General features: G+C 40.6%; 1 protein-coding gene across 1 annotated transcript; it reads left to right on the top strand.

The window, feature by feature from the left end:
- Positions 1-411: 411 nt before the first annotated feature.
- Positions 412-14,848, top strand: dyrk2 (dual-specificity tyrosine-(Y)-phosphorylation regulated kinase 2). Its single transcript, XM_054624489.1, is given in 8 exon segments — positions 412-543; positions 6,051-6,154; positions 8,609-8,954; positions 10,236-10,354; positions 10,356-10,424; positions 12,145-12,534; positions 12,620-12,710; positions 13,390-14,848. Coding segments are annotated over 8 exon segments (1,821 nt in total). The 5' UTR covers positions 412-503; the 3' UTR covers positions 14,052-14,848.
- Positions 14,849-24,753: the final 9,905 nt, after the last annotated feature.

Here is a 24,753-nt window from a genome sequence, read left to right as displayed (position 1 = left end):
GAAGAAGACGAAGAAGAAGACGAAGAAGACGAGGAAGAAGAAGACAAAGGAGAAGAAGACGAAGAAGACGAAGAAGAAGAAGACGAAGAAGACGAAGAAGAAGAAGACGAAGAAGACAAAGACGAAGAAGACGAGGAAGAAGAAGACGAAGAAGACAAAGACGAAGAAGAAGAAGAAGAAGAAGAAGAAGAAGAAGACAAAGACGAAGAAGACGAAGAAGACGAAGAAGACAAAGACGAAGAAGACGAAGAAAAAAAAAGAGAAAAAGAAAAAGAGAAAGAAGTAGAAGAAATAAAAGAAAAAGAAGAAGAAGAAGAAGAAGAAGAAGAAGAAGAAGAAGAAGAAGGGGAGGGGGATTAGAGAGAGGAGGGTGGAGGAGGAAGAGGAGGAGGAGCAGAAGGAGGAAGAGGAGGAGGAGCAGAAGGAGGAAGAGGAGGAGCTGCAGAAGGAGGAAGAGGAGGCGTCCCGTCCTCGTCCGTGTCCAGAGGAGAGGAGCGGCCGCCATGTTAACCAAGAAGCCCGGAACCTCGGTCCTCCCAGCGGGTGAGCACAGCCTCTGTAGCGGCCTCTGGGCCTCCACAGCCCGGCCGCAGCGTCGGGGACGCACCGCTGAACCTCCAGAGCCTCCAGAGCGGCTCTGGGTCGATTTAAGGCCGATTTGAAGCGCTCTTAGCCGGGGAGCAGAGGAGCAGTGACAGCCTGGTCCTCCCCATGTTTACTGCCTGCTTGTGACGCCTTAATGACTGGTTCACCACCATGTTTGTCGGATGCAACACATGCATCCATGTGTTTGGTGGTTTTTCTGCACATTTTAGATGTTTTTGGGGTGTTTTTTAAGGCTGTTTGTGGCCTGCAGCCCTGCAGACACACAGTTCAGTCAGAGGTCACTAAAGTGCATTTATTTAACCTGTCTTAATCATTATTACACTATGCATGCTCTGTCTTTGTGCTTAAAGCTTTAGAATTACATTTAAACCATTAAAAGAGGTGTATTGCATTGTAATAGGTATTTATAGAATGTTATGATTGTGTGGCATAGTTTAAATGTAAATATATGCAGATCAATATATATATATATTGGTATGGTCAGTAATATTGCAAGTAACTGTAGTGCAAAGATGGTTTTTGGGGCTTCCTTTGTCCTCCAGAGTTTGTTGTTAAACTGTAAAATCAGCTCAGCGGGTTAATTCTGTATTAAGGCGTCTACGAATAGAGACTATTAACAACTTAAACATGCGATAATGGGATTTTGATAGGCTTTTAGTTTGAAAGGAATAGAAGGAGTGGTCTGTTCTTCCTGTGTCGAGGTTGAGATTAGTTATAAAGTTTGTTTTCATACTGAGACAAAGCGGAAACTAAGGTTCAAAGCTTCATGTGTTAAAGCTGCATTCTCTCTGCTGTCCACCAGGGGGCGACTCCTCTGGTTGTATAGAAGTCTATGAGAAAATGACTCTACTTCTCTCTTGATTTATTCCCTCAGTAAACATTGTAAACATGAGTTTATGGTCTCAATCAGTGTGTAGCCCCGCCCTAAAGCATCCCCTGCTTTATGGTCTGTTTGACTCTAAATGGAGCATCATTTACTAAATGAACATCATGCTGTATTGAAGAAGACTTGAAACTAGAGATTGAGACCATAAACTCATGTTTACAATGTTTACTGAGGGAATAAATCAAGAGAGAAGTAGAGTCATTTTCTCATAGACTTCTATACAACCAGAGGAGTCGCCCCCTGCTGGACAGGAGAGAGAATGCAGCTTTAAGACGTGAAGCTTCGGTCGTTAAGTGAGCGATGGCTTTCTAGCGAAGCGTCTTGTCGTGATCTTTTTTGTTCCACATTGTTACGAAGCCATGTTGTCACTTCTGGCCCATTTTTTACCCTGAACTATAATGTAAATGTTGTTATTATAATGTAAACACAGGCCAATGGTCATCAGGTAGTCATGTGACCACCACTAGTCCACTGATTGGTAATATGGGTGTCGTTGTAGTTAAGTGTTTGCTCGTTGCTGTCTATGTACACAGAGACAAATGTAGTATTTATTGAAAAACAGGTGGCTTGTTCAAACGTTACCTAACACGCTCTGTTTATTTATGCATTATTGTAGCTCAAAGATGATTAATTCTAATATTTGCAGATGTTAGCTCACTGTTAGCTTTCTGGGTATTGTCAATATTACAGCAGAATACATCATACTGTAGTGAATATACAGTATTATGTTTATTTATGGATTCAGTCTAGTCTTAATGTAATGTCAGGAGGGTTTTGGACCTTGGTGTGTTGGTTGGAGGCTTTTCATAATCTACTTTACCACATTTACTCATCATATTAGTGGTTTTATAAGCGGTTCATTAGCGGTTTGATCTGCAGCCGGTGTTTCTTTTTCTTTCTCCTGGAGGCTTTCTGCCGGCAGTTTTCTGTTTTGGTCCATTTTGTGTCCCAGTTTCATACGAAAACCCAAAACACTATAAAAGCTTACATCATATGTACTAATGTTGACGATATCAAGAACACATTGTTGAAAATAATACTCTGAATTTTGATGGTGAATCTGCCACCGTTATCGCTGCAAACTGATTCAATTCAACAGAAAGTATTCAGGATGTAAACACAGTAGCGACACTCAATGCTGCTGTCGAAAAGGGAGATTCAGACACAACCACACAAGCTCTCATTGTGGAGCACATTGAGGCCTTTAGACTTCTTTAGATGCACAATGTAGACGTTTTTACGGTGGGAACACACTGCAAACTCACAACCAGTAAATCATTTGCAAATCATTTACCAAATTTATAACACCCGCCGGTTGAATTTGTGATCTCCGTTCCTCTTTCTGGACTTTGTAGTTCAGTTGTAGTTTTTTCTGTTGCTCCCAGCAGGTCTGTGGGTTTGTGACCCTGCTGCATGTGCGCGGTCACGTTGCTGCAGAATTTATTTTTTTCTTTTCCCACCCGTCCTGTCGAGCGGCATGCCGGGCGTGCTCGCCGGTGCTCTGGCATTTCCAGCTCGGTGTCAGGTTCACATTCAGCACGCCGCTTTTCCACTCTGTTAGCGTGCATCTGTCGGGAATACTGCATGTTCTCTGAGCAGTGAAGACCCGTGGTACTTTAGAAGTGTGTACTGTACTGTGAAGAGTACAGTGTTAAAGACTGCAGAGATCTGTCATTTATTATAATAACATGCAATACTAGTTTATGTTTGTTATTCTTACAGTACGAGTTAAATCTGAAATGTTTACGATACCAAATTATTATTAGAAATAACTTATAAGAATGATAATACATATAAATTAAGAATATTTATTATAGCTCTATATCGGTCCATTTTATAATTACTAGTGGAGCTAATTGACTGATTTTTACATTGATGTGAAGTAAAATGTGCTTTTACTTTTCAGCTATTTCATTTTCTGAAAGTTTCTCTTCATTATTTCCCAGAGAAGTGTGATGATATGGATATTATTGAGATATAAAATAACGTTTATTGTAATAGAGTAGTTTTACTTTTATGTCGCTTATACAGTTTGAATGTAGCTCAGTCAGGTCAAATAACAAAATGAAAGAACGAGAGAGAGAAATGATCTGAGGTAGGTCTGGAAGTAGTGATTCATTACATTATCTAATAATCTTACAGGTATTTCTTCTTCTTGTCTGCAGGAAAGTAACTAAACTCCTCTGATTCAGCATCCCAACAGATTAAAGAGCCTCAGTATTGATAACTATCAGATTACACTGCGACGTATTGATCGCCTGTCCCGGCCTCGCTCATTAGCCGGATTACAGAGAGCTTTGTTTTACCTCCGCGCCGTGTTTTTTGTGCTGCGGCTGCAGTTTGACGCGTTGGTGGTTTTAAAGCTCGTCGGCGTCCTCGTTAGCCGACTTACAGCGAGCGTTCAGATTAGAACCAGAGAGCAGAGACCATCTGTCCGAGCTGGACGGTGGCCTGTGAGGGTTTTCATTCATTCAGGTCTGTTTTTGCACGCCAGCAGCCAGGTGAAGAACGTCCTGTTGTCGTCAGTGATCTTAAAGCTTCATCCATCGGAGAGTTCAAACATTTGGTGAATTGATGAGTCAATTAAATCAGTTTTTAAGCAAAATAACTCCAAATCCTGGCTCACAAATGTGAAAAAGTTCTGCCTTTTTGTGATTTTTATTTCTATTTTCACAATTGATTCATCGCTTTAAGATGTTTTTAATCTTTATTTTTGGGACAGTTGCTCAAATTACAAAACATACATCAGCAATTTTATTTCTTCTGCCGTACACAAGTTCTTTACAAAATTGGAAAACTTGACAAAATATGTCACAGGGAGAATGTGAACCTGACGACGAAGTGCCAATCTGTGCTGGAAATAAATGTTGAATTCAGCTGAATGGTATTTTTAGAGGCAGTGTTTAAAAGCGTTGAGAGTCCTTTGGAGTAGGAAATAATTTCCATGTTTCCAATAATATTTTCCATGTAAAAAAAGTGGAAAAAATGCATGAGATGTGAGGATTTGCTGCCTCTCTTTGTCATGTTTAATAGTCAATGAAGTCACATTCTGCTCTGCAAAGTTGTGATTTTTCCACAATGTTTTGATCAAGTGAATTTAAAATGCGATCACCAGGTTAACGGATGATGGAATAAAGAGTTAGCTGCAGCAGTTGTCATTTAAATTGACAAATATCAAGTTAATGTGAGAACACAGCTGAAGAATTGGGAATAATGTTCCTTTTTCCTTTGAAGCAGCTAAAACAGGAGTCGTGTTTGTTTTGTGCAGAACAACTGATCGAGTTGTGATTCTGAGGCTGAAGCCGATAAGAACAACTGAAGGAAAAGTCGGTCAAAGTACAAAACTTATCATCCCTCACTATTAAGATAGTGGCCCGCCGTGACCTCTGACCTTTAACCCCTTTAATGTGTTGTCATGTTGTGGTCAGAAAGGGAAAAGGAAGCAGCAGAGAGAGAAGGAGGTGCAGACATGGAGGATTATGAGGCTTTGTTAAAACCTTCATCCTCCTTAGACCGGGGCGGCCCGTAGCCTTTGGCGTCCGGCCCGGGTCGGTCTGGTTCAAAAGGGGGTTAGAGGTCGATTCAGTTCACTTCAGTTCAGATAAACAGTCAGTCAGACACCTGTAAAACAACAAAGAGATCTGTAACTGCAAATATGGATCACTAATGATCGGCATTAAAAAAGCGATCTGTGATCTATTGAGTTTTCTATTTCGGCCGTCTCTCTATGAAAACACAGCAGTCCGTCGGAGGGATTCAAACCACTTTCGAGTATTTCGGGAGCTTGACGAGCATGTTCCTGATATGTGTGTCACGAAACCCTAACCCTTCGCTGATGGTCATGTGATAGTTGGTATGTTGAAGGGGAGGCATCGACGGACACATCATGTTCTCTGAGAGGCCGATACTTTCAAAGGTTCAAACCTGGCAACCGCACAGTGACAACAAAATACTTCTTTTATATATCTGTTCAATGTTTACATTGTATCATGTAAATCATACTTTAAGATGTTTTGATGGAGCTACGCTAGCAGTTTCCCCCTGCTTCCAGTATTTGTGCTAAGCTAGGCTAAACGCTGGGTTTGAGCAGCTAATGAGTTAGCAGTTAGATGCTGAAAAATACCACAAGTTGTACACACATCGGTTACTTTAGTGACAGTAACACACTGAAAATACTCTGTTACAAGTCCTGCATTCAATATGCTACTTGAGTACAAGTATTACTAGTAAAATGTACTTAAAGTAGCAAAAATAAAGGTACTCACTATGCAAAATGTTGTTTAATTATGGCTTTTTCTATTTTAGTTGAATCTGTTTATTTATTTACCTCTTATTGCTTTTGTATTCTATTTTGCAATGCTGTCAGTATTATTTATTTTACACTAAATCATTTTTATTCAATTGTTTTTTGCTATTCTTTAATGAAACTGGCCCAAAAAGTTCCTTTCGGGAGTTCTATCTTATCTTTAATATCTTTTGATTTTGACGGTTAATCTCATAAAAACATGTGATGGTTGTCTTCTCCTCTAAATTATTTATTTTTCTTGATTTTTTTTAGGCAAAGTGGGCGAGTCGGTCTACTCTCCAGGTCACGGTGGCTCTCAGACGACGTCGCCTGTCGCCCTGCCGCGACTTCGCAACCACAACCACAACGCCCTGACGGTACCAACGCACGCTTCTTTATCCTCCTCCGTGTACTGAATCTGTCCGCGGGTTTGTTCATCACATTTGTGTGTTTATCTGCACACGTCTGAACTAAACTCTTCAGACAGATTTTAGCTTAAAGTTACTGCTAGGACCTTTTATTCTGTGTTGATTCTGGCGGTCCCTGTGGACAAACGCGGTAGTGTTTCTGCGTGCATGTAAATATAGTCAGACTTAGTTAACTTTGAGAGGAAGTGTGAAAATGCTGACTTCATCTCTGGGTGTTAGGACTCATTCTTGCAGCTCTCTTTTAGACTATTATTCATTTCAAGAACCTAAATATAAATGTTTAAATAAAGCTTTTAGGGAAGCTTCAAATCCCCCAATTTTGAGCGCCGCATCCGGAGTTATGAAACGCTCAGCATTCTGGGCCGCTGACTCGAGGCTGCAGCTAGCGTGTTAGCATGCCGTTAGCTCTGTGAGGCCACATGAACCCGAGCAGCAGGAACAGTCAGCTGTAGCCCCGCGGCTAATAATAGCCCTCTGCTTCAGGAGGCTTTAAACAGCTGATTGGTTTATAGGCTGGCGTGAAGGACGGACACACACACACACACACACACACACACACACACACACACACACACACACACACACACACACACACACACACACACACACACACAGGACTAATGGTTTAAAGGGAACTGATGCAGCGTTTGTTTATTACTCCGTTACCTCCAGAGTGACTGTTAGCATCAGCAGGTTTTTCCCTGTTAGATCTCACAGTGGAGGCTTTTATTTATTTATTATAACTTCTAGGGGAACCGATCAGACTCCGTTATCAATCTGTCACCTTATCGATGAGCGAGGTGGCAGATTCATGGGCCCGAGCAGATTGTACCACTATAGATAAACCTGAAATGTCAGTAGTTTAAACAGCAGTACTCGTAGTAGCAGTAGTATAAGTCATAGCAGTAGTACTTTTCATCATAGTGGTAATATTTTCAACATAAACAGGGCAGTTGATTAATGATTAATTACTTTAAAAAGAAAGCACAATGTGATCAATCAAAGCTGAGTCAGACGTATAAATTATCAATCATATTATCAAACTAGTTCCTCAATGACTGTTTGCTACTCATCAAATCAATAACTTTTACTGTTTGATCCACCCCGGCACTCTTCTTAATGGGCCTAATATTAAATATATACATATATATATATATATATATATTATTATTATTATTATTAATACATTTAGTACTGTTTGTGTTTCTAGTTTTACTACATGATGAGCCAGAAGTATGAGATCAATAGGATCAATGGATTATAAAGTGTGTGTGTGTGTGTGTGTGTGTGTGTGTGTGTGTGTGTGTGTGTGTGTGTGTGTGTGTGTGTGTGTGTGTGTGTGTGTGTGTGTGTGTGTGTGTGTGTGTGTGTGTGTGTGTGTGTGTGTGTGTTTTGTGAGACAGTGAAACCAACTGCACCTCTGTTATCTGAAAGGACGCAGGTGTGCTGGTCACCACGGCGACGGGGAGTGACTCACTGAGACACAAAGCGACAGCTGTCTCTCTGTTGTTATTGATTAAAGAGAACGAGGAAACGCATCATTAATTCATTTATTAATTACACACAAACAGTCTCTGATGTTGTGTTCAAGGACATCAGGGATTTAAGAGTTGTTTTCTTTTCAACGTCATTCAGCAAAATAGTTTGTTGTTGAGGTTTGAGTTTCACATTTATTTGCCTCGTGTGTCTCCTTCCTCCTCCTCCTCTCCTCTTCTGATGATCCTCCTCCTCACCTTACTCCTCCTCAACTCTCTTATCTTGGTCCTCCTCTTCTGATGATCCTCTTCTTTCTCCTCCTCTTCTCTTCTCATGATCCACCTGTGTCCTTCCTCCTCCTTTCCTCTCCGGTCAGTCGTCCTCCTCTCCTCCTTTTCTGTTGGTCCTTCTCTCCTCCTCTCCTCCTCTTCTCTCGTCCCCATCTCATGTGTCTTGTACTCCTCCTCCTCTAAAGTGTCCTGTGCTCCTCCTCCTCCTCTAAAGTCTCCTGTGCTCCTCCTCCTCTCCTCCTCCTCCTCCTCTCCTGTGCTCCTCCTCTAAAGTCTCCTGTGCTCCTCCTCTAAAGTCTCCTGTGCTCCTCCTCTAAAGTCTCCTGTGCTCCTCCTCTAAAGTCTCCTGTGCTCCTCCTCTAAAGTCTCCTTGTGTTCCTCCTCTAAAGTGCTCCTCCTCTAAAGTCTCCTGTGCTCCTCCTCCTCCTCTAATGTCTCCTGTGCTCCTGTGCTCTCCTCTCTCTCTCCTCCTCCTCCTCTAAAGTCTCCTGTGCTCCTCCTCTAAAGTCTCCTGTGCTCCTCCTCTAAAGTCTCCTGTGCTCCTCCTCCTCCTCTAAAGTCTCCTGTGCTCCTCCTCCTCCTCTAAAGTCTCCTGTGCTCCTCCTCCTCCTCTAAAGTCTCCTGTGCTCCTCCTCAGGGAGGCTCCAAAGCCGCCATGTCGGACGCCGTCCAGCTGTCGTCTCAGTCGCAGGTCCACGTCACTCAGCTGTACGAGGAGAACACCAACAAGCGTCCGGTGCTGACCTCCCAGCCCAACGGCCTGGCTCCTCTCGGCTCCTCCTCCCGGCCGGGCCTCCCGCTGCCGGACCGCCAGCCCTCGGCCCCGGAGCCCCCCCACCACTGCCGGCAGGGCAGCGCCTCCTCCAACAAGTCGGCGGACGGCAAGCCGAAGCTGTCCTCCTTGTCCCCGGAGCAGGCCATGAAGCAGTTCATGTCCAAGATGTCCACGCTGGAACACCACGAGGTCTTCAACTACCCCGAAGGTGAGCGGGCTGCGTTCACAAACGCAACTCTTATTTCTGCTTTGTACATGTTGCGGAACCAACTTGTTTGGGTTCATATCATCATGTTCACTGTATCTAACAAGACACACGTCGACTGGTTTACTGCAGCTGTATGAACCCAAAATAAAACAATTTAATAGTAATAAATGGACAGAAAAAGATGCCAAAATAACTACATAATTACATTACATTATTACATTACATTACATTACATTACATTACATTATTACATTACATTACAGGCATTTAGCAGACGCTTTTATCCAAAGCGACTTACAATAAGTGTATTCAACATAGGTATTCAAGAGAACTACTAGTCACCAGAAGTCATAAGTGCATCTCCTTTCTTAAACAAGCATCTTAAAGCATAAACCAGAGCAAAAGTATAGTGCAGAGGCAAATTACTACGAAAACAATAAGTGCTACAAACTACTACGAATACAATAAGAGCAGTAAACTAATAGGAATACAATAAGTGCTACGAGGAAGGCTCAGGGTAGTACTTCTTGAAGAGGTGAGTTTTCAGCCTGCGCCGAAAGATGGGCAGCAATAAAGACATTATGATACATAATGATACTGATTTGTAAAAAATCTGCATTCATGTTTTACTAGTTTTCTCCGCAAGACGACAAGCTAAGAACTTTATAAATGCTGGTTTTCTGAATGGAGTCTGGATGGATCAGTGCTAGGCTACGCTAACATTGTAGCTGCTCCATCAACACGCAAAATAACCTCATCTAGACGTAAATACGGCAGCATCGTTATTGCTCGTACCATATGGTTTATACACATAGTTTCACCCGGTCTTTCTACTTATATCGGGTATTTGGTGTGAACACTGTTTTTACACCAACCTCGTGACGAAAAATGCAAATACACTCATAATGGGAAAATGCTAAATTTGGCTCTTTTGCTGTGTCGTTAAAGCCAGTCAGCGTTGAGATTCTCCTCCTGTCTTCACCGATGTCTTGACAGATTTGCTTTTCGTCTTGCGGAGAAAACTAACAAAACATGAATTCAGACTTTCAACAAATCAGCATCATAATGTCTTTATTTCTGCATCCTTTTTATCAGTTTATTGCAATTAAATCAAAGCAAAAATGTTTGTTTTGGGTTCAAACAGCTTCAGGGAACCAGTCGACTTGTGGTTTGCTAGATACAGGAAATACTGCTCGATGTTATGAACACACAAAGTTGTGCACAAAACAATAATCTGATGGAGTTGATGGACGAGTGATCACCCTCTTCTTTCCCCCTCAGTGTATTTTGTTGGTCCGAACGCTAAGAAGAGGTCGGGGGTCATGGGCGGAGCCAACAACGGCGGCTACGACGACGATCAGGGATCCTACATCCACGTTCCTCACGACCACATCTCCTACCGTTCCTCACGACCACATCTCCTACCGCTACGAAGTCCTGAAGGTCATCGGCAAGGGCAGCTTCGGACAGGTAGTAACTGTACTACTACTGATGTACTGCTAGTACTACTACTGATGTACTGCTACTACTGATGTACTGATGTACTACTACTGATGTACTGCTAGTACTACTACGTACTACTACTGATGTACTGATGTACTACTACTGATGTACTGCTAGTACTACTACTGATGTACTGATGTACTACTACTGATGTACTGCTAGTACTACTACTGATGTACTGCTAGTACTACTACTGATGTACTGCTAGTACTACTACTGATGTACTGCTAGTACTACTAGTGATGTACTGCTAGTACTACTAGTGATGTACTGCTAGTACTACTAGTGATGTACTGCTAGTACTACTACTGATGTACTGCTAGTACTACTAGTGATGTACTGCTAGTACTACTACTGATGTACTGCTAGTACTACTAGTGATGTACTGCTAGTACTACTAGTGATGTACTGCTAGTACTACTCGTGATGGTTGATCCTACTATGTCTGCTACTAGTAATACTGCTAACTGTTACTTCTACTCCTGCTAAGGATGTGGATTATTTTCCTTTGTGTGTTCAAACCAAACACAAAGTGAATCTTCTCCTCTCATGTCCGTCCTCCTTCTCCTGTATTCTCTTGGTCCTCCTCTCCTTCTCCTCTGCTCTCCTCTCCTTTACTGTCGGTCCTCCTCCTCTCCTTGTGTGATGATCCTTCCCTCTCCTGTCCGTCCTACTCGTCCTCTCTCCTGTTGATCCTCCTCCTCTCCTCTCACTCTTTCTCCTCATCTTCTGTTTGTCCTACTCCTTCTCTCTCCTGTTGATTCTCCTCCACTCCCTCCTCCTCTGACAATTGTCTTCTCCTCTCAGTCCTCCTCCTCCTCCTCTTGTCCTCTTCTATTTGTCCTACTCCTCATCTCCACTGATGATCCTCCTCCTCCCTTCTCTTCTCTTGTTCCTCCTCTGCTCTTCCTCTACTATCTTCCTCTTCTCCTCTCCTCTCCTCTCTTACTCCTCCCCTCTCCTGTCAGTCCTTCTACTCCTCTACTGATGATCCTCCTCATCTCCTCTCACTCTTTCTCCTCCTATCGTCCTCTCCTGTTGTTCGCCCTCTCCTCCTCTTCACCTATGATCCTCACCCTACCTGCTGATGATCCTCCTCCTCTGCTCTTCCTCTCCCATCCTCCTCCTCTCCTATCTTCATCCTCCCCTCTCCTGTCATTCCCTCTCCTCATCTCTACTATTGATCCTCCTCCTCTCCTCTCTTCTCTTGTTCCTCCTCTTCTCTTACTCCTCCCCTCTCCTGTCAGTCCTTTCCTCCTTTTCTGATGATCCTCCTCTCCTCTCCTCTCAGCCGATATACCGACATAATAATGCAGATTAGTAAAAAATCTGAATTCATGCTTTTTCAGTTTTGTCCAAAAGAGGAAAAGCAGAAAACTTCTTAAAATGCTTGTTTTCTGAATGAAGTTTGGTTGATCGTTGCTGGGCTTTGATTACATTTCAGCTGCATCGAGGCATAAATATGGTCACGACCTTAATGTTTATACAATAGAGAGTTTATGGTTCATACATTTACATTTATACACATAGTTTGTCTCTGTACTATTATGATCTTTGTCTGATTCAACAACGTCAGGATGACAGGAGGTTTTGCTTTACGTTTGGTTTGAACGCAGCGTTAGATTAATTGATTATTATATAAATGTCTTGATGACTTATGAACGTGTTCCCCGTCACCCGGCTGCAGGTGGTGAAGGCCTTCGACCACAAGTCCCAGACCCACGTGGCCCTGAAGATGGTCCGCAACGAGAAGCGCTTCCACCGGCAGGCGGCGGAGGAGATCCGCATCCTGGAGCACCTGAGGAAGCAGGACAAGGACTCCAGCATGAACGTCATCCACATGCTGGAGAACTTCACCTTCCGCAACCACATCTGCATGACCTTCGAGCTGCTCAGCATGAACCTGTACGAGCTCATCAAGAAGAACAAGTTCCAGGGCTTCAGCCTCCCGCTGGTCAGGAAGTTCGCCCACTCCATCCTGCAGTGTCTGGACTCGCTGCACAAGAACCGCATCATCCACTGCGACCTGAAGCCCGAGAACATCCTGCTCAAGCAGCAGGGACGCAGCGGCATCAAGGTGGGACGGGAATTTTTTTTTTACTTTTCCTGTGATTGTTTCTGTTCGTGATCCATCTATTTAAAACAATCCCTTCTGTGTCCAGGTCATAGATTTTGGTTCCAGCTGTTATGAACATCAGAGAGTTTACACCTACATCCAGTCCAGGTTCTACAGAGCGCCAGAGGTCATTCTAGGTAAGAACAGGAAGCAGCTGCAACGAAAAATAATGCAACGTAATTCATCAATATTCCACTAAATTATTTTGTATGTTATCCACGTAACATTTCATGAGTATTTCATGATCTTTTTCTAAAATTTAACTTAGTATTTCAGTTTGTTTCCTAATCCTAAGTATTTAACCTTCTTTTCCTAAACCAAACTAAGTATTTTTGTTGCTTCAACCTACGTTTATTTTGAAAAGACTGGATTCATGTAACGAGCGGAAATTGAAATGTGTTGCTAACTGATAGGTAACTTTTTGTAAGATATCATACAAACTTTTTTATGTGGATACTTTGAGTAAACACACGTTAACGTCCTAATCCTGATGTGGATTTTTAAGAAAGCTTAAGACCAGAGAAAGCCCGGTTAGCTGTCTCCAGTCTTTATGCTAGTAGTAAAGATTTGAGATGCTTATATCATCTAACTCTTAATATCTTACAACAGAAGTGCAGCAACAGTGAATTTGTCAGAAAACTAAAGGTGACTAAATGTTGAGTGTAAAGGATAATGAATCTCCTCGTTTCTGGTAGGTAGTAAATCAAGCCATGAGTCTGAAATCTGATTGGGAAATGATCGGTGGGAATGTTGAGTATTAATTAGCAGATCATTTTGATGAATCCAGATGTTAACTGTTCCATCGTTGTCCTCCAGGCTCCAGGTACGGGATGCCCATCGACATGTGGTCTCTGGGCTGCATCCTGGCCGAGCTGCTGACCGGCTACCCGCTGCTGCCGGGCGAAGACGAAGCCGACCAGCTGGCGTGCATCATCGAGCTCCTCGGCATGCCGAGCCAGAAGCTGCTCGACGCCTCCAAGAGAGCCAAGAACTTTGTGTCGTCGAAGGGCTACCCGCGGTACTGCACCGTCACCACGCTGCCCGACGGCACCACCGTGCTGAACGGCGGGCGCTCGCGGCGGGGGAAGGTACGGGGCGCTCCGGGCAGCAAGGACTGGAGCGCGGCGCTGAAGGGCGGCGACGACCCGCTGTTCTTGGACTTCCTCAAGCAGTGTCTGGAGTGGGACCCCACGCTCAGGATGACGCCCAGCCAGGCGCTACGTCACCCGTGGCTGAGGAGGCGACTCCCAAAGCCGCCGATGGGAACCACCGCCGGCGAGAAGACCTCCTCCTCCTCCTCCTCCAAACGCGGCACCGCCACCACCACCGACGGCGCCATCACCTCCATATCCAAGCTCGCCACCACCTCCTCAACCACCACGTCCTCCTCCTCCAAAACCAGGACTAACTTGGCGGCGATCACGGACGCCAACGGAAACATCCAGCCCAGGACGGTGCTGCCCAAACTGGTCAGCTGAGAGTGAACGCACCCCCCGCGCTCGCTGTGGCGGGAAGCTGTGAAGCTGTGCTCTTGAGCAAACCAGCTGGAAACTAAATAAAAACTGGTTCGTCCAGTTTTGAGGAGCGTTTGTTTATTTTACGCTGGTCTTCACGGCGTTGTGTTGTGGGGTGCGTTCAGGAAACAAACAGTCATGGAAAACTTGAGCGTTCGTGTGCTCAAATGCAGGCTGGAATTCAAGCCAAGCTGAAGGAAACTTTATTGACAAAGTGGGAATGCGTTCAGCCTCCTCAACTTCTCCAGAAAAGGACACATTGTGAGCAGCGAGACAGGAAGTGACCACACAGGTTGTAAAATGATTGTGAGGCTGCTCAGACAATCAGCACACTCCACTCTGTAGCTCCAAACACTCAAACACATAAAAACATGGTGCTGACGGAGGGAACAAAGCTTTTTTTTTATGTTTTTACCACAGAATCTTTTTAGCAGAGCTAATAAACCGACACCAAAAACAACTTTATATAATCTTAGTCTTACAAGGTTTTATCTGCAGACAAGTGCAGAGTCGTATGTTTGTGGTTTACTGACAAACAAGTCAGATATATCCTTGTAATACTTAAGTTACAGCTGCAAAAAAACGCAACGATTAGCATGCTAATCTTTGTCTCATATCACTATGAAATCATCTTTGTTACGTTTCAGTTTAGGGAACAAAGGTGGGCACTTGTCATTACTTAAATGGCAATTAATCAATCCCAACTGAACCATCAACCCTGTTAGCTGGCTCTTGTTAACATGCTATCTTGGTGCCTGTCAGCTGTTAGATGGCTAATAACCACTGGGTAGTTGTTAGTGTTTGTGTTCAGGTGTCACTTTGTTACCAATTTACAAACTTTAAATCAGTCAGTTAAGTATAGCTGGCTAACTTTTTGCCTTTTTTGGCAGTCTGGTGGCTAGCCTTAGCCTTTTTTTAGCCATAGCCTGTTAGCACTGCCCAGCCTTACGAAGCACAGATTTAGCGTTTTTAAGCGGGTTTTTTTGTTTTCTGAAGGTTAGCAGGAAGAGAAGGGAGTTGAAAGTTGTATATTTGGGTTAGGTAACACTATTTTGTCCCCTATTTAATCAAACAAATCTGATTATTAGGGATGCAAAATGGCTGTGAAGATAGATGAAGAAGACAGAAGAGCAAAAGGCAGTTTTATGTACAAGTTATAAATCATGTTAAAATCAAAGGGCTCCGATATGGAAAAAACAAAAATTGGCCTGTAAGTCTGAAAACATTAAACTGTGGCTCAGTCTGACCACAAACAGCTCGCTAGTATTTAATTAGATAAACCAAGTGATGCTTTCTGATTCAGGAAATTAAATTATATATTTGACCAGTCATAACTGCCAAAACAAGTATAAAAAAAACAACAAAAAAAGCTAAGTAACAATATGATGGTTATCTGTGTAACTGACAGACTACTTCGGACCATTTTAAAGACGTTTTAATATTTATAGCCATTTTTAAATGATTACTTTTATGAATTAATATTAAATTAAAAGAGATGTCAAGGAAAATTATTTTTAAGCGTGCTGATAAAACTCCAGGCTTTCACGCTAAATATGTATCTTCCATAATATCATAGCATAGAGCAGTTGTTGTTCAGACGGCTGTAAAATGTGGAGGAAAAAGAACCAGAGCTAAATGTCTTTTCCAAATAATCGATTAAACCAAGGCTACATGGAGCCGTGGTGTCTGAAGATGTTATTATGTAACTGGAGCCCGGCACGGTTAAAGCCTGAAGGAACGTTACATAGAGGACTACATTTAGGACTACATTTAGGACTACATTTAGGACTACATTTAGGACTACAAGAAGACGTGAGGGGTTCATATCGAGATGCTTCCTTCTGGTTTGTACTGGTTGGTTTTGTCTCATATGTAGGGGATGAGATTTGAACAATTACTTGATGTAAGAGTGAAGATTCAGAGAAGAAAATGTAATTTTTTATTTGGGACAAAAGCCTCGTGAGCATCATATTCACAATCTACTGTCACAAAGAGGTAGAATCTCTGTAGCTAACGCGACGTTAGCATGTGACGGTGCTCCGTTTTTAATTCAGGGTTTCTCTCAAAGTACATAATAAACACTTCTGAGAGGATTTAGACACTAAACATATCCACTAAATCACACTAACATATAATAATATCATGTAAAAAAAGGGGTCCAGTCACATCAGTATGTGTTGCAGTTAGTTAGTTACCATACAGTGTATATAGGAAGTGCATGTGGTCACCGTGACATCACCCATTGGTTTGTGGCGTGTTGCTCTGAAGTTTGAGTCCTGCACTTTTCCCACCTCCATCTTGGTTTTTGACCATCTTAATACTTGGTTTTTGGCCGTCGCCATATTGGCATTTGACCGACGCCATCTTGGTTTCCGGCCGTTGCCATCTTGGTTTCTGGCCGTTGCCATCTTGGTGTTTTGTCGTTGCAATCTCTGTATTTGACCGTCACTCTGTTTTGGTTATTTTCAGCCAGAAGTGACGCAAGGGGGTGGAGCTAAGTACAACGAAACGCTGAATAAGACATTTTTTAAGCGAAAACACGGACAAACTCCCATGGTCTGTTTGACTTTAAATGGAGCATAATTTACTAAATGAACATCATGCTGTATTGAAGAAGACTTGAAACTAGAGATTGAGACCATAAACTCATGTTTACAATGTTTACTGAGGGAATAAATCAAGAGAGAAGTAGAGTCATTTTCTCATAGACTTCTATACAACCAGAGGAGTCGCCCCCTGGTGGACAGGAGAGAGAATGCAGCTTTAAGACATGAAGCTTTGACTTCACTTTTCAGAACAGGAAGTTGTTGCCTGGTTGTTGTACAGGTGGGCTAAAATATTGTAGTTTTGAACTGGTTTCCATCCAAATGTTCCGACATTTTTATCCAAAATCAACAAAAGAACGTTTACATCCACGACCGTTATGCCAATATTAACACCAGTTGGTGGCGCTACTTCTTCAGTCAGCCGTCATTAAATAATTGTAGAAGAAGAACAACCTGCAAAGAGGTGACGTTATTTAAAGAGCTCCAATTAAACTTAATGCATTCTGGGAAACGCTCCAGCCTCCTACAAACCCTGAACTGGAGAAGCCAGTATATCGAGCTTTATCACATGAAGGAATCACTCTGGTGTGACTGGGTCCTGATGCTATCAAACATTCATTTACACAACAAGTACTAGTAGTACAAGTACACAGTTTGTGTACAACTGAAATACAACAGATCCAAAAACAAACAGTTACAATAATGTTTAGATGAGCTATCAATGTGATCGGGGAGGGGAGGGGAGGGGGGAATGGGGGGAGTTATTTATTTACAACAATTTAATATTTATTAATCTAACCTACATATTTACTATGATGTGCAGTTCAAACCGTATACTTGAATGTGTGTGTGTGTGTGTGTGTGTGTGTGTGTGTGTGTGTGTGTATGTAGCAGCGTGTATGTGTGTGTGTGTGTGTGTGTGTGTGTGTGTGTGTGTGTGTGTCTTGACGTAACGAGAGGGTGTTTTCTTAAAGCTTGTTCCCTCACACACAAACCTATATCGACATAAAAAACAACTGCACCTGAACGCACCCACAGGAAGTCGAGTCATACTGGGGCGAGGATGATGAAGAGGAGGAGGAAGAGGAGGAGGAGGAGCACCGTGATGTACTGTAGCACATGTGACGACGGTGGCGTGATGATGTAAACACACACAGACTCTACCTGCTGGTCCTCTCCGACGTTTTTATGTTTGTTTTCTAAAGGATTTGATTGGTTGGTTGGTTGCTTGATTGTGTTTTTGTTAATTTTTTTAAACATTTTTTTAAAGTGAGTGCTGAGAGTCGTAACTCTGTGCCTTCAGTATCTCGTCGCCATGACAACGCCCGCCCAACACACACACACACACACACACACACACACACACACACACATAAACACACTTAAACACACACTCAACATTTACAGTGAAAATCAATTAGTATGTCGTTTCGCTGATGTCATTAAGACTGAAAGTGTCAAAGTGTGTTCTGGCGGCCAAAGTCGACGTGCTGATTGGCTCCTGGATTTGTTTCAGCAAAGCCCAAAGACACCATGTGAACCCTCGTGACCTCTGACCTCAACAACAAAAAAAACGAAAGAAGTGTATCCATGGAGTAATAGATGATTTTAAGAGATTTGTGTTGCCTCACGGCTCAGCGTTAGCATCCTAAATAGTTATTCAAAAGTGTATAAAAATTGGACTAAATCTGTTTTTTCTTTAAACAATATGAATTTGAACACAAACAAAAAACATTTGAGAAATGTAATTAAACAGAAATCGCTTGAAACAAAACACTTTGTTTCTGTTGATGTAATATGAATAAAAAAAAATGCCAAAAAATGTATGGGCCAGAAGAAATATGTTTCAGTGCTCTCTATTGCACATTTAATTTGCAAGAGGCTGGGGACTTGTTTATCCCAGCTGCCTTGAATGCAGCATGATGAGAAGCTGCTAAAGGGAGCGTTGTATGGAAACTCACATCCGCCAGGAAAAGAGAAACATTTATGAAGTTAGGAAGAATAAAAAATACTCAAGGTAAATCAAAAGTATGACATGTTATTACAATTATTTGATTATAGAAAAAACTATTAAATTACAAAAAAAGATCTATTGAAAATAAATTATTTTAGTCCTTTTCTGAAATTTTAAAGAATTATGATAAATCACAGTTTTGACTATAAACTGTTATACACTCAGAAACTCCTAATATATTGACTTAAAGAAAGTCATGACTTGGATTAAGCATCTCATTGATGCTTATAAAATTGAAAATATATAATATTATTGATTTACCATTAATACTTTTCCCTGGTGGAAATGTGCTTCCATATTGTTTACAGAATAAGAAGCGCAGGCCAACGCACCAACCACGTCATGTAGCTTTAAACTGATTAACACTGACATAAAGTGTGTGTGTGTGTGTGTGTGTGTGTGTGTGTGTGTGTGTGTGTGTGTGTGTGTGTGTGTGTGTGTGTGTGTGTGTGTGTGTGTGTGTGTGTGTGTGTGTGTGGGTGTGTGTTGGGCTGTGGTTTGTAAACATGGCTGCACAATGTACAGACACATATCAGCCAACTGTCGCCACGTGGACGGACCGGCGACGACGCCTGCTGACGACAGGGCTAAGCTAACACTAGCCAATCGACCGCTAGCGTCCAGCCGCTAGCTGCTGCACTGACGTTTGTTTTCTCTACAGTGAAGCTAACACTAGCCTACTGCTAACTGACAGCACCTAACTAGGTTTTCTACCTGCTAGCTGTTAGCGTTCATGTGGTTTTTAAAACAAGGGGATGCACCGATTGAAACAAATCTGTTACCGATGTTTTGTTTATTTTGTTTTTGTTGACATTTATTCCCTTTATTGTGCCAGGAAAACAAAGAAATCTTCTTTATAAAAAGTAATGCGTTACACTATCTTTGAGTGAGCACAAATTAAATGATACAAATGTATAAAAACAACCTTTAATATAACCTTCTTTCACATGAAAACTTTTTGGTTTCAATAACAATTTTTTTACATAGCCCAAAAAAACACTTTTTGTTAAACATAAATGTAATATAATGTGATTACAAATATAAATAGGGCTAACTTTCACCTCTTGTGTTTTTTCACAAAGAATATAACATTTTCTCTCACTTTTATATATAAACAGTTCTCATTTGTCCGGCCAATGAATCGGTGCATCCCTAGTTTCTTTTTCTTTTCTCATGTTGGTACCTCAGACTGCTCAGTTGTCATTATTATTATTATGATTATTACTGTTGTCATTGTTGTGACTAACACCCAGGGCATTTGGTTTGAATCTACCAAAGTGCATTCCTTTACAAAGCTAGCTGAGAGCTAGCCGCTCAAACAGACGGACGGGTTAGAAAGTAAGACAGAAAGCAGTTAGTAAGTGAAAAGAAGGGCAACAAGAGAAGCTGCCTTCCAAAACAATAAGTACAGAAGGAGAACATGCGATAGTGTTTTTTGTTTTAAGTTTATTATAACAGGCTGCAGTCACACAGGAACATGAAGTCTGGTTTAACTGACCTCTTGGTAGCATTCAGAAACGTGTGAAAGCACCTGTAGCCTACTAGATTATTTCTTCGCTTCTATCGGGAGGTCTCCGTTAGCCGATGTGAGCGTGAACGCTGTATTTCTGTGACGTTTGCCAGCTGGGTTTTATTGTGGATTTTATCTGTAAATAATGTGGAAAAAAAATGTTTGAATAATATGGGTTGGGTTCTTTTTTTGATGGGGGGGTGAATGAGCTGCTGTGCCACGCCGCGGCCAGTTTTACAATGTACTGTATCTACTGTACAGAACACAGAAGTCAACACTTTTCTAGTGAGCCTTTGTTAAATTTTATTGTTGTGGAAAAATTATTATTATTATTATTAATAAAAACAATTTTATTGTTCATCTTTACGCTTTGTTCTTTCAGGGAGTCGGTGCGTGAAATATACACATAAAGCACAAGTTCGAAATTATACGTTTTTTAATTTGATCTAATTCTATTCGATTTAATTTTACGATTATACTTTTTATTTTCACTTGAAATTCAGGGGTCATGGTTTTCTGCTACTAAGCTAATGTTACAAAGTTTTAACTACCAAGCATACGTAACAAATATATATATATAAAACTTGATAGCCATGGTTACAACTTTTTTACGTTTAAATGTGTTTTGCTTTCAAGATAAGGTTAGAATGTTATTAGCTACCAATTTAATATTACAAAGTTCTTAGCGAACAAGCTAACGTTAAAATGTTTTTGACTATTAAAATAAAGTTACGATGTTTTTAGCTACCAAATTATTATTACAACGTTATAGCGAACAGGCTAATGTTAAAATGTTTTTGACTATCAAAATAAAGTTACAATGTTTTTAGCTACCAAATTATTATTACAACATTATAGCGAACAGGCTATTGTTAAAATGTTTTTGACTATCAGAATGAAGTCACGATGTTTTTAGCTACCAAATTATTATTACAACGTTATAACGAACAGGCTATTGTTAAAATGTTTTTGACTATCAAAATAAAGTTACGATGTTTTTAGCTACCAAATAATTTTAACAATAGCGATCAGGCTAATGTTAAAATGTTTTTGACTATCAGAATTACAATGTTTTTAGCTACCAAATTATGATTACAACGTTATAGCGAACAGGCTAATGTTACAACGTTTTATCTACCAAGTTAACGTTCAAATGTTTTTGACCATCAAAATAAAGTTACAAATGTTTCTAGCTACCAAAATAATATTCCAACAAACTAAAGTTACCACGTTTTAGCTAGCAAGCTAACGTTTGTAGCTATTCACTGAATATCACAATGTTGTTAGCGAACAAGCTTACATTGTAATGTTTTAGCGAACAAGCTAACGTTTGTAGCTATTCGTTTGTGCAAATTTTGTGCAAAGTTTGTGCAAATTTCCCCGCTGCGGAACTAATAAAGGATTATCTTATCTTATCTTATCTTATTCACTGAATATCACAACGTTGTTAGCGAACAAGCTTACATTGTAATGTTTTAGCTAACAAGCTAACGTTAAATTGTGTATAGTTATTATGATTACAATGTTACAATGTTTTTAGCTATCGAGGTAGCGAAACTACGTGATGTTAGTTTACGTTAACTAAAATGTTACGTTAGCTGGTACTAGCAAATTGACATTAATGTTCATTCAGGTTTTAAGTATTTATAAAATACAGTTTCTGTTAAGACGCAGATACAGAAACAAATTGAGAAATTTACGGAAGTACTCAGATATTCTTCTTAATTTAAAGTGGTAAAACATTGTAAAAATATATTTTTTTTTTCTTACTAACAAGGGATTTTGTATCAGTATATACTTAAAGTACTCATGCAGTATCGCCCATTTACAATATATAATTATTGCCAATTTATTCTGAATAGAAATCCAGGATTAGACACTGGTTACCATAACAACGCATAGGCCCACTCACAGGTGCCAATGAATGCAGCGTTGTCGAGGAGGAGGAGGAGGAGGAGGAGGATGTGACATCACGTCTCCGAGGCACGTCGTCAGGACAACCAGAGTTTTAACACCGTTTAGATTAGTACCACACAACAGAAGGCCTGCACTAGAACCCAACACACACACACACACACACACACACACACACACACACACAGGATGTGAAAGTGTCGTCCAGTAAAAAATAACATGAAGAATTTACATTTTATATTTTATTTTGAATCAGAACACCTGAATTTTCCTTAAGCGCCACCATGAGGTTGACATTTATGTTTTTTAGTTAAATTATTTGATTGTAATAACTTTATTAATCTCTTAACTTTTTATTTAATTTGTCCAATTGATTTGATTTATGACCAAAAAGCTGCAAAACTGACATTTAGCCTGTACTTTGTGATTACTGCTAATTAGCTCGTTAAACTAAGAGGGTAAACACTATACCTGCCATATCAGCATTACCAGATAGCATGCTGGTGTTATCATTCAGCTCAAAGCACCATTGAGCCCACCTTTGAAGTCTCACATTTAAGTGTTTTTTCCATCTTTTGCACCTGTTTCCACATGTTTTGTTTTTATATTTCATTATATTTTATATTTATTTACATTTTTTGGGGGATAGGAACCACTACTGTAGACTCAACAGCACATCAAAACACCTGAATCTATTGTTTTTTAATGTAATCATCACATTATATTATATTTATTTAGCTCCTTTATTTATTCAAAGCGACTTTAAAAACTGCATTCAACCATGTGCGGACTGTGTTGTCTGCAGAACATTATAAATATACTAAATATCGTATATAAAGTGAATAAATGTGCATAAAATCATGTAAAAAACACTGTAGCTATATAAAAAAAAGAGGACAGAAAAGGATAACCTTAAGCTTTATTTAGTGGGTGAATTGGAGCTTTTCAAGGTCAACAATAAACTGTAAATTTAAAGTCAACATGACCAAGAAACTTTTTCCATCTGCTGATAAAGATAATGAGATATGATCAAAAGCTCCAGAACAGTTACTAAATGTACTTTGAGTTAAACTGTTTTGTCAACTTTTGTTTCCAAATGACATAATTTAAATGATTTTTTACAAATCCAAACTACAACTTTAACTTCTTCTGAGATCCAGTGTTTGATACGGGAGTAACTTATTTATTGTTTGTCTTCTTTTTTGACTAAATTTGATTGATCTAAACATCACAACAGTCACGGTTTAGTTGACTTTGGCTGCAACTAATAATTACTTTCATCACCAGATTTTTATTTTGTGTATAAAATCGCAGACAAAAAACCCAAAATAATGTCTTCAAATAGTTTTTTCAGGCCAACAGTCCTAAAAATAATTAATTTATTATGACATAAAACAGAGAAAAGCAACAAATACCAAGTTATAAAACATTTCAAACGAATAATCAATGATCAAAATAGCTGCAGATTCATTTCCAGTCGGTTAACTAATCAATCATTAACTGACAAACCAACATGAACTATGTTTGTTCTGGTTAAAGCCTGAAACACAGTACGTCACACATGCACATATTCTCTTTTCTCTCCTGTCATTGACGAGATAATTAGTTCGCCATGGTAACGAGGAGCAGCCACGTGATTGGAGCAGCTGAGCTCCGTATTAGGCAGCGGGGAGGAAGATTAGCAGGAAGGACACGGCTGCTAATTATAGAAGCTAGCATGAAGCTAACAGACTAACTGCTCAGGAGCAGCTGATGCCTGGCTCAAGGGCGGCTGGTTTCGGAGGATTCTACCCATAATGCAGCAGTCCTGCAGTGTGGGGGGTGATTGACAGCTGGTCAATCTGAACTAAGAGCTCATTTCATTATTTAATGGGCAATCTGTTGATTTTGTACATGAAGTTTATTCATCAGGTTGATTAAGTAATCAATTAATTTATTTAAAGGGATAGTTTGTATTTTTTAAAGTGGGATTGTATGAGGTATTAATGCAAAACCAACGTATTTAGCCATCTAAAAAAGGCCCACCAAAAAAATAAAATCTATACTACTTTAAGTTTACCAACAGACTTTTGACTCACAGAAAACAGGAGTTGTTGGTCTACCGCTGACTCCATCAGTTTTTTGTGTTATTGTGTAATTTCGAGAAGCTGAACTAACACTTTAAACACAAAAGACACACAAAAACACAAACAAACTAACCAAAGGAGGCAGCAGAAGACCAGAAACTCCTGCTTTTGTGAATTAAACTGGTGTCTATGAAGAAAACATTTCATCTTCAGTTCCTCGTTTGAAAGGGCTGAAAACATTCTAAATATAACGAACACTTACACTGATATTGATTCTTGTAGGTGTCTTAAATACGACCACAGCAGTACCTTGTTTTGCTCCATCTACTGTAGTAATACGCTGACTATGTAGAAGTACCTCCACCCTACTAAACATCACAACTTTCACTTTAATTGAAAGATGCAACATCACATTACATGAATACTTCATAACAAGTGCATGTAAGATAGATAAGAGGTTATATATTCTGTTCCCACGGTGCAGGTACAAACACCTGCTGACTCACCTGTGCCTCTGCTGGCTGTCTCACTCTCTGATTGGCTGATTGGAGACGGAGTGGGTGGAGCTGAACAAACAACCTGGGGTTTATTTTGGAGATTGATCGTCACTTCCTCT

Source organism: Anoplopoma fimbria, chromosome 23, assembly GCF_027596085.1.
Source record: "Anoplopoma fimbria isolate UVic2021 breed Golden Eagle Sablefish chromosome 23, Afim_UVic_2022, whole genome shotgun sequence".
Taxonomy (NCBI): Eukaryota; Metazoa; Chordata; class Actinopteri; order Perciformes; family Anoplopomatidae; genus Anoplopoma; species Anoplopoma fimbria.
Note: the sequence above shows the minus strand (reverse complement) of the source record. Positions and strands in the feature narration are given on the sequence as shown.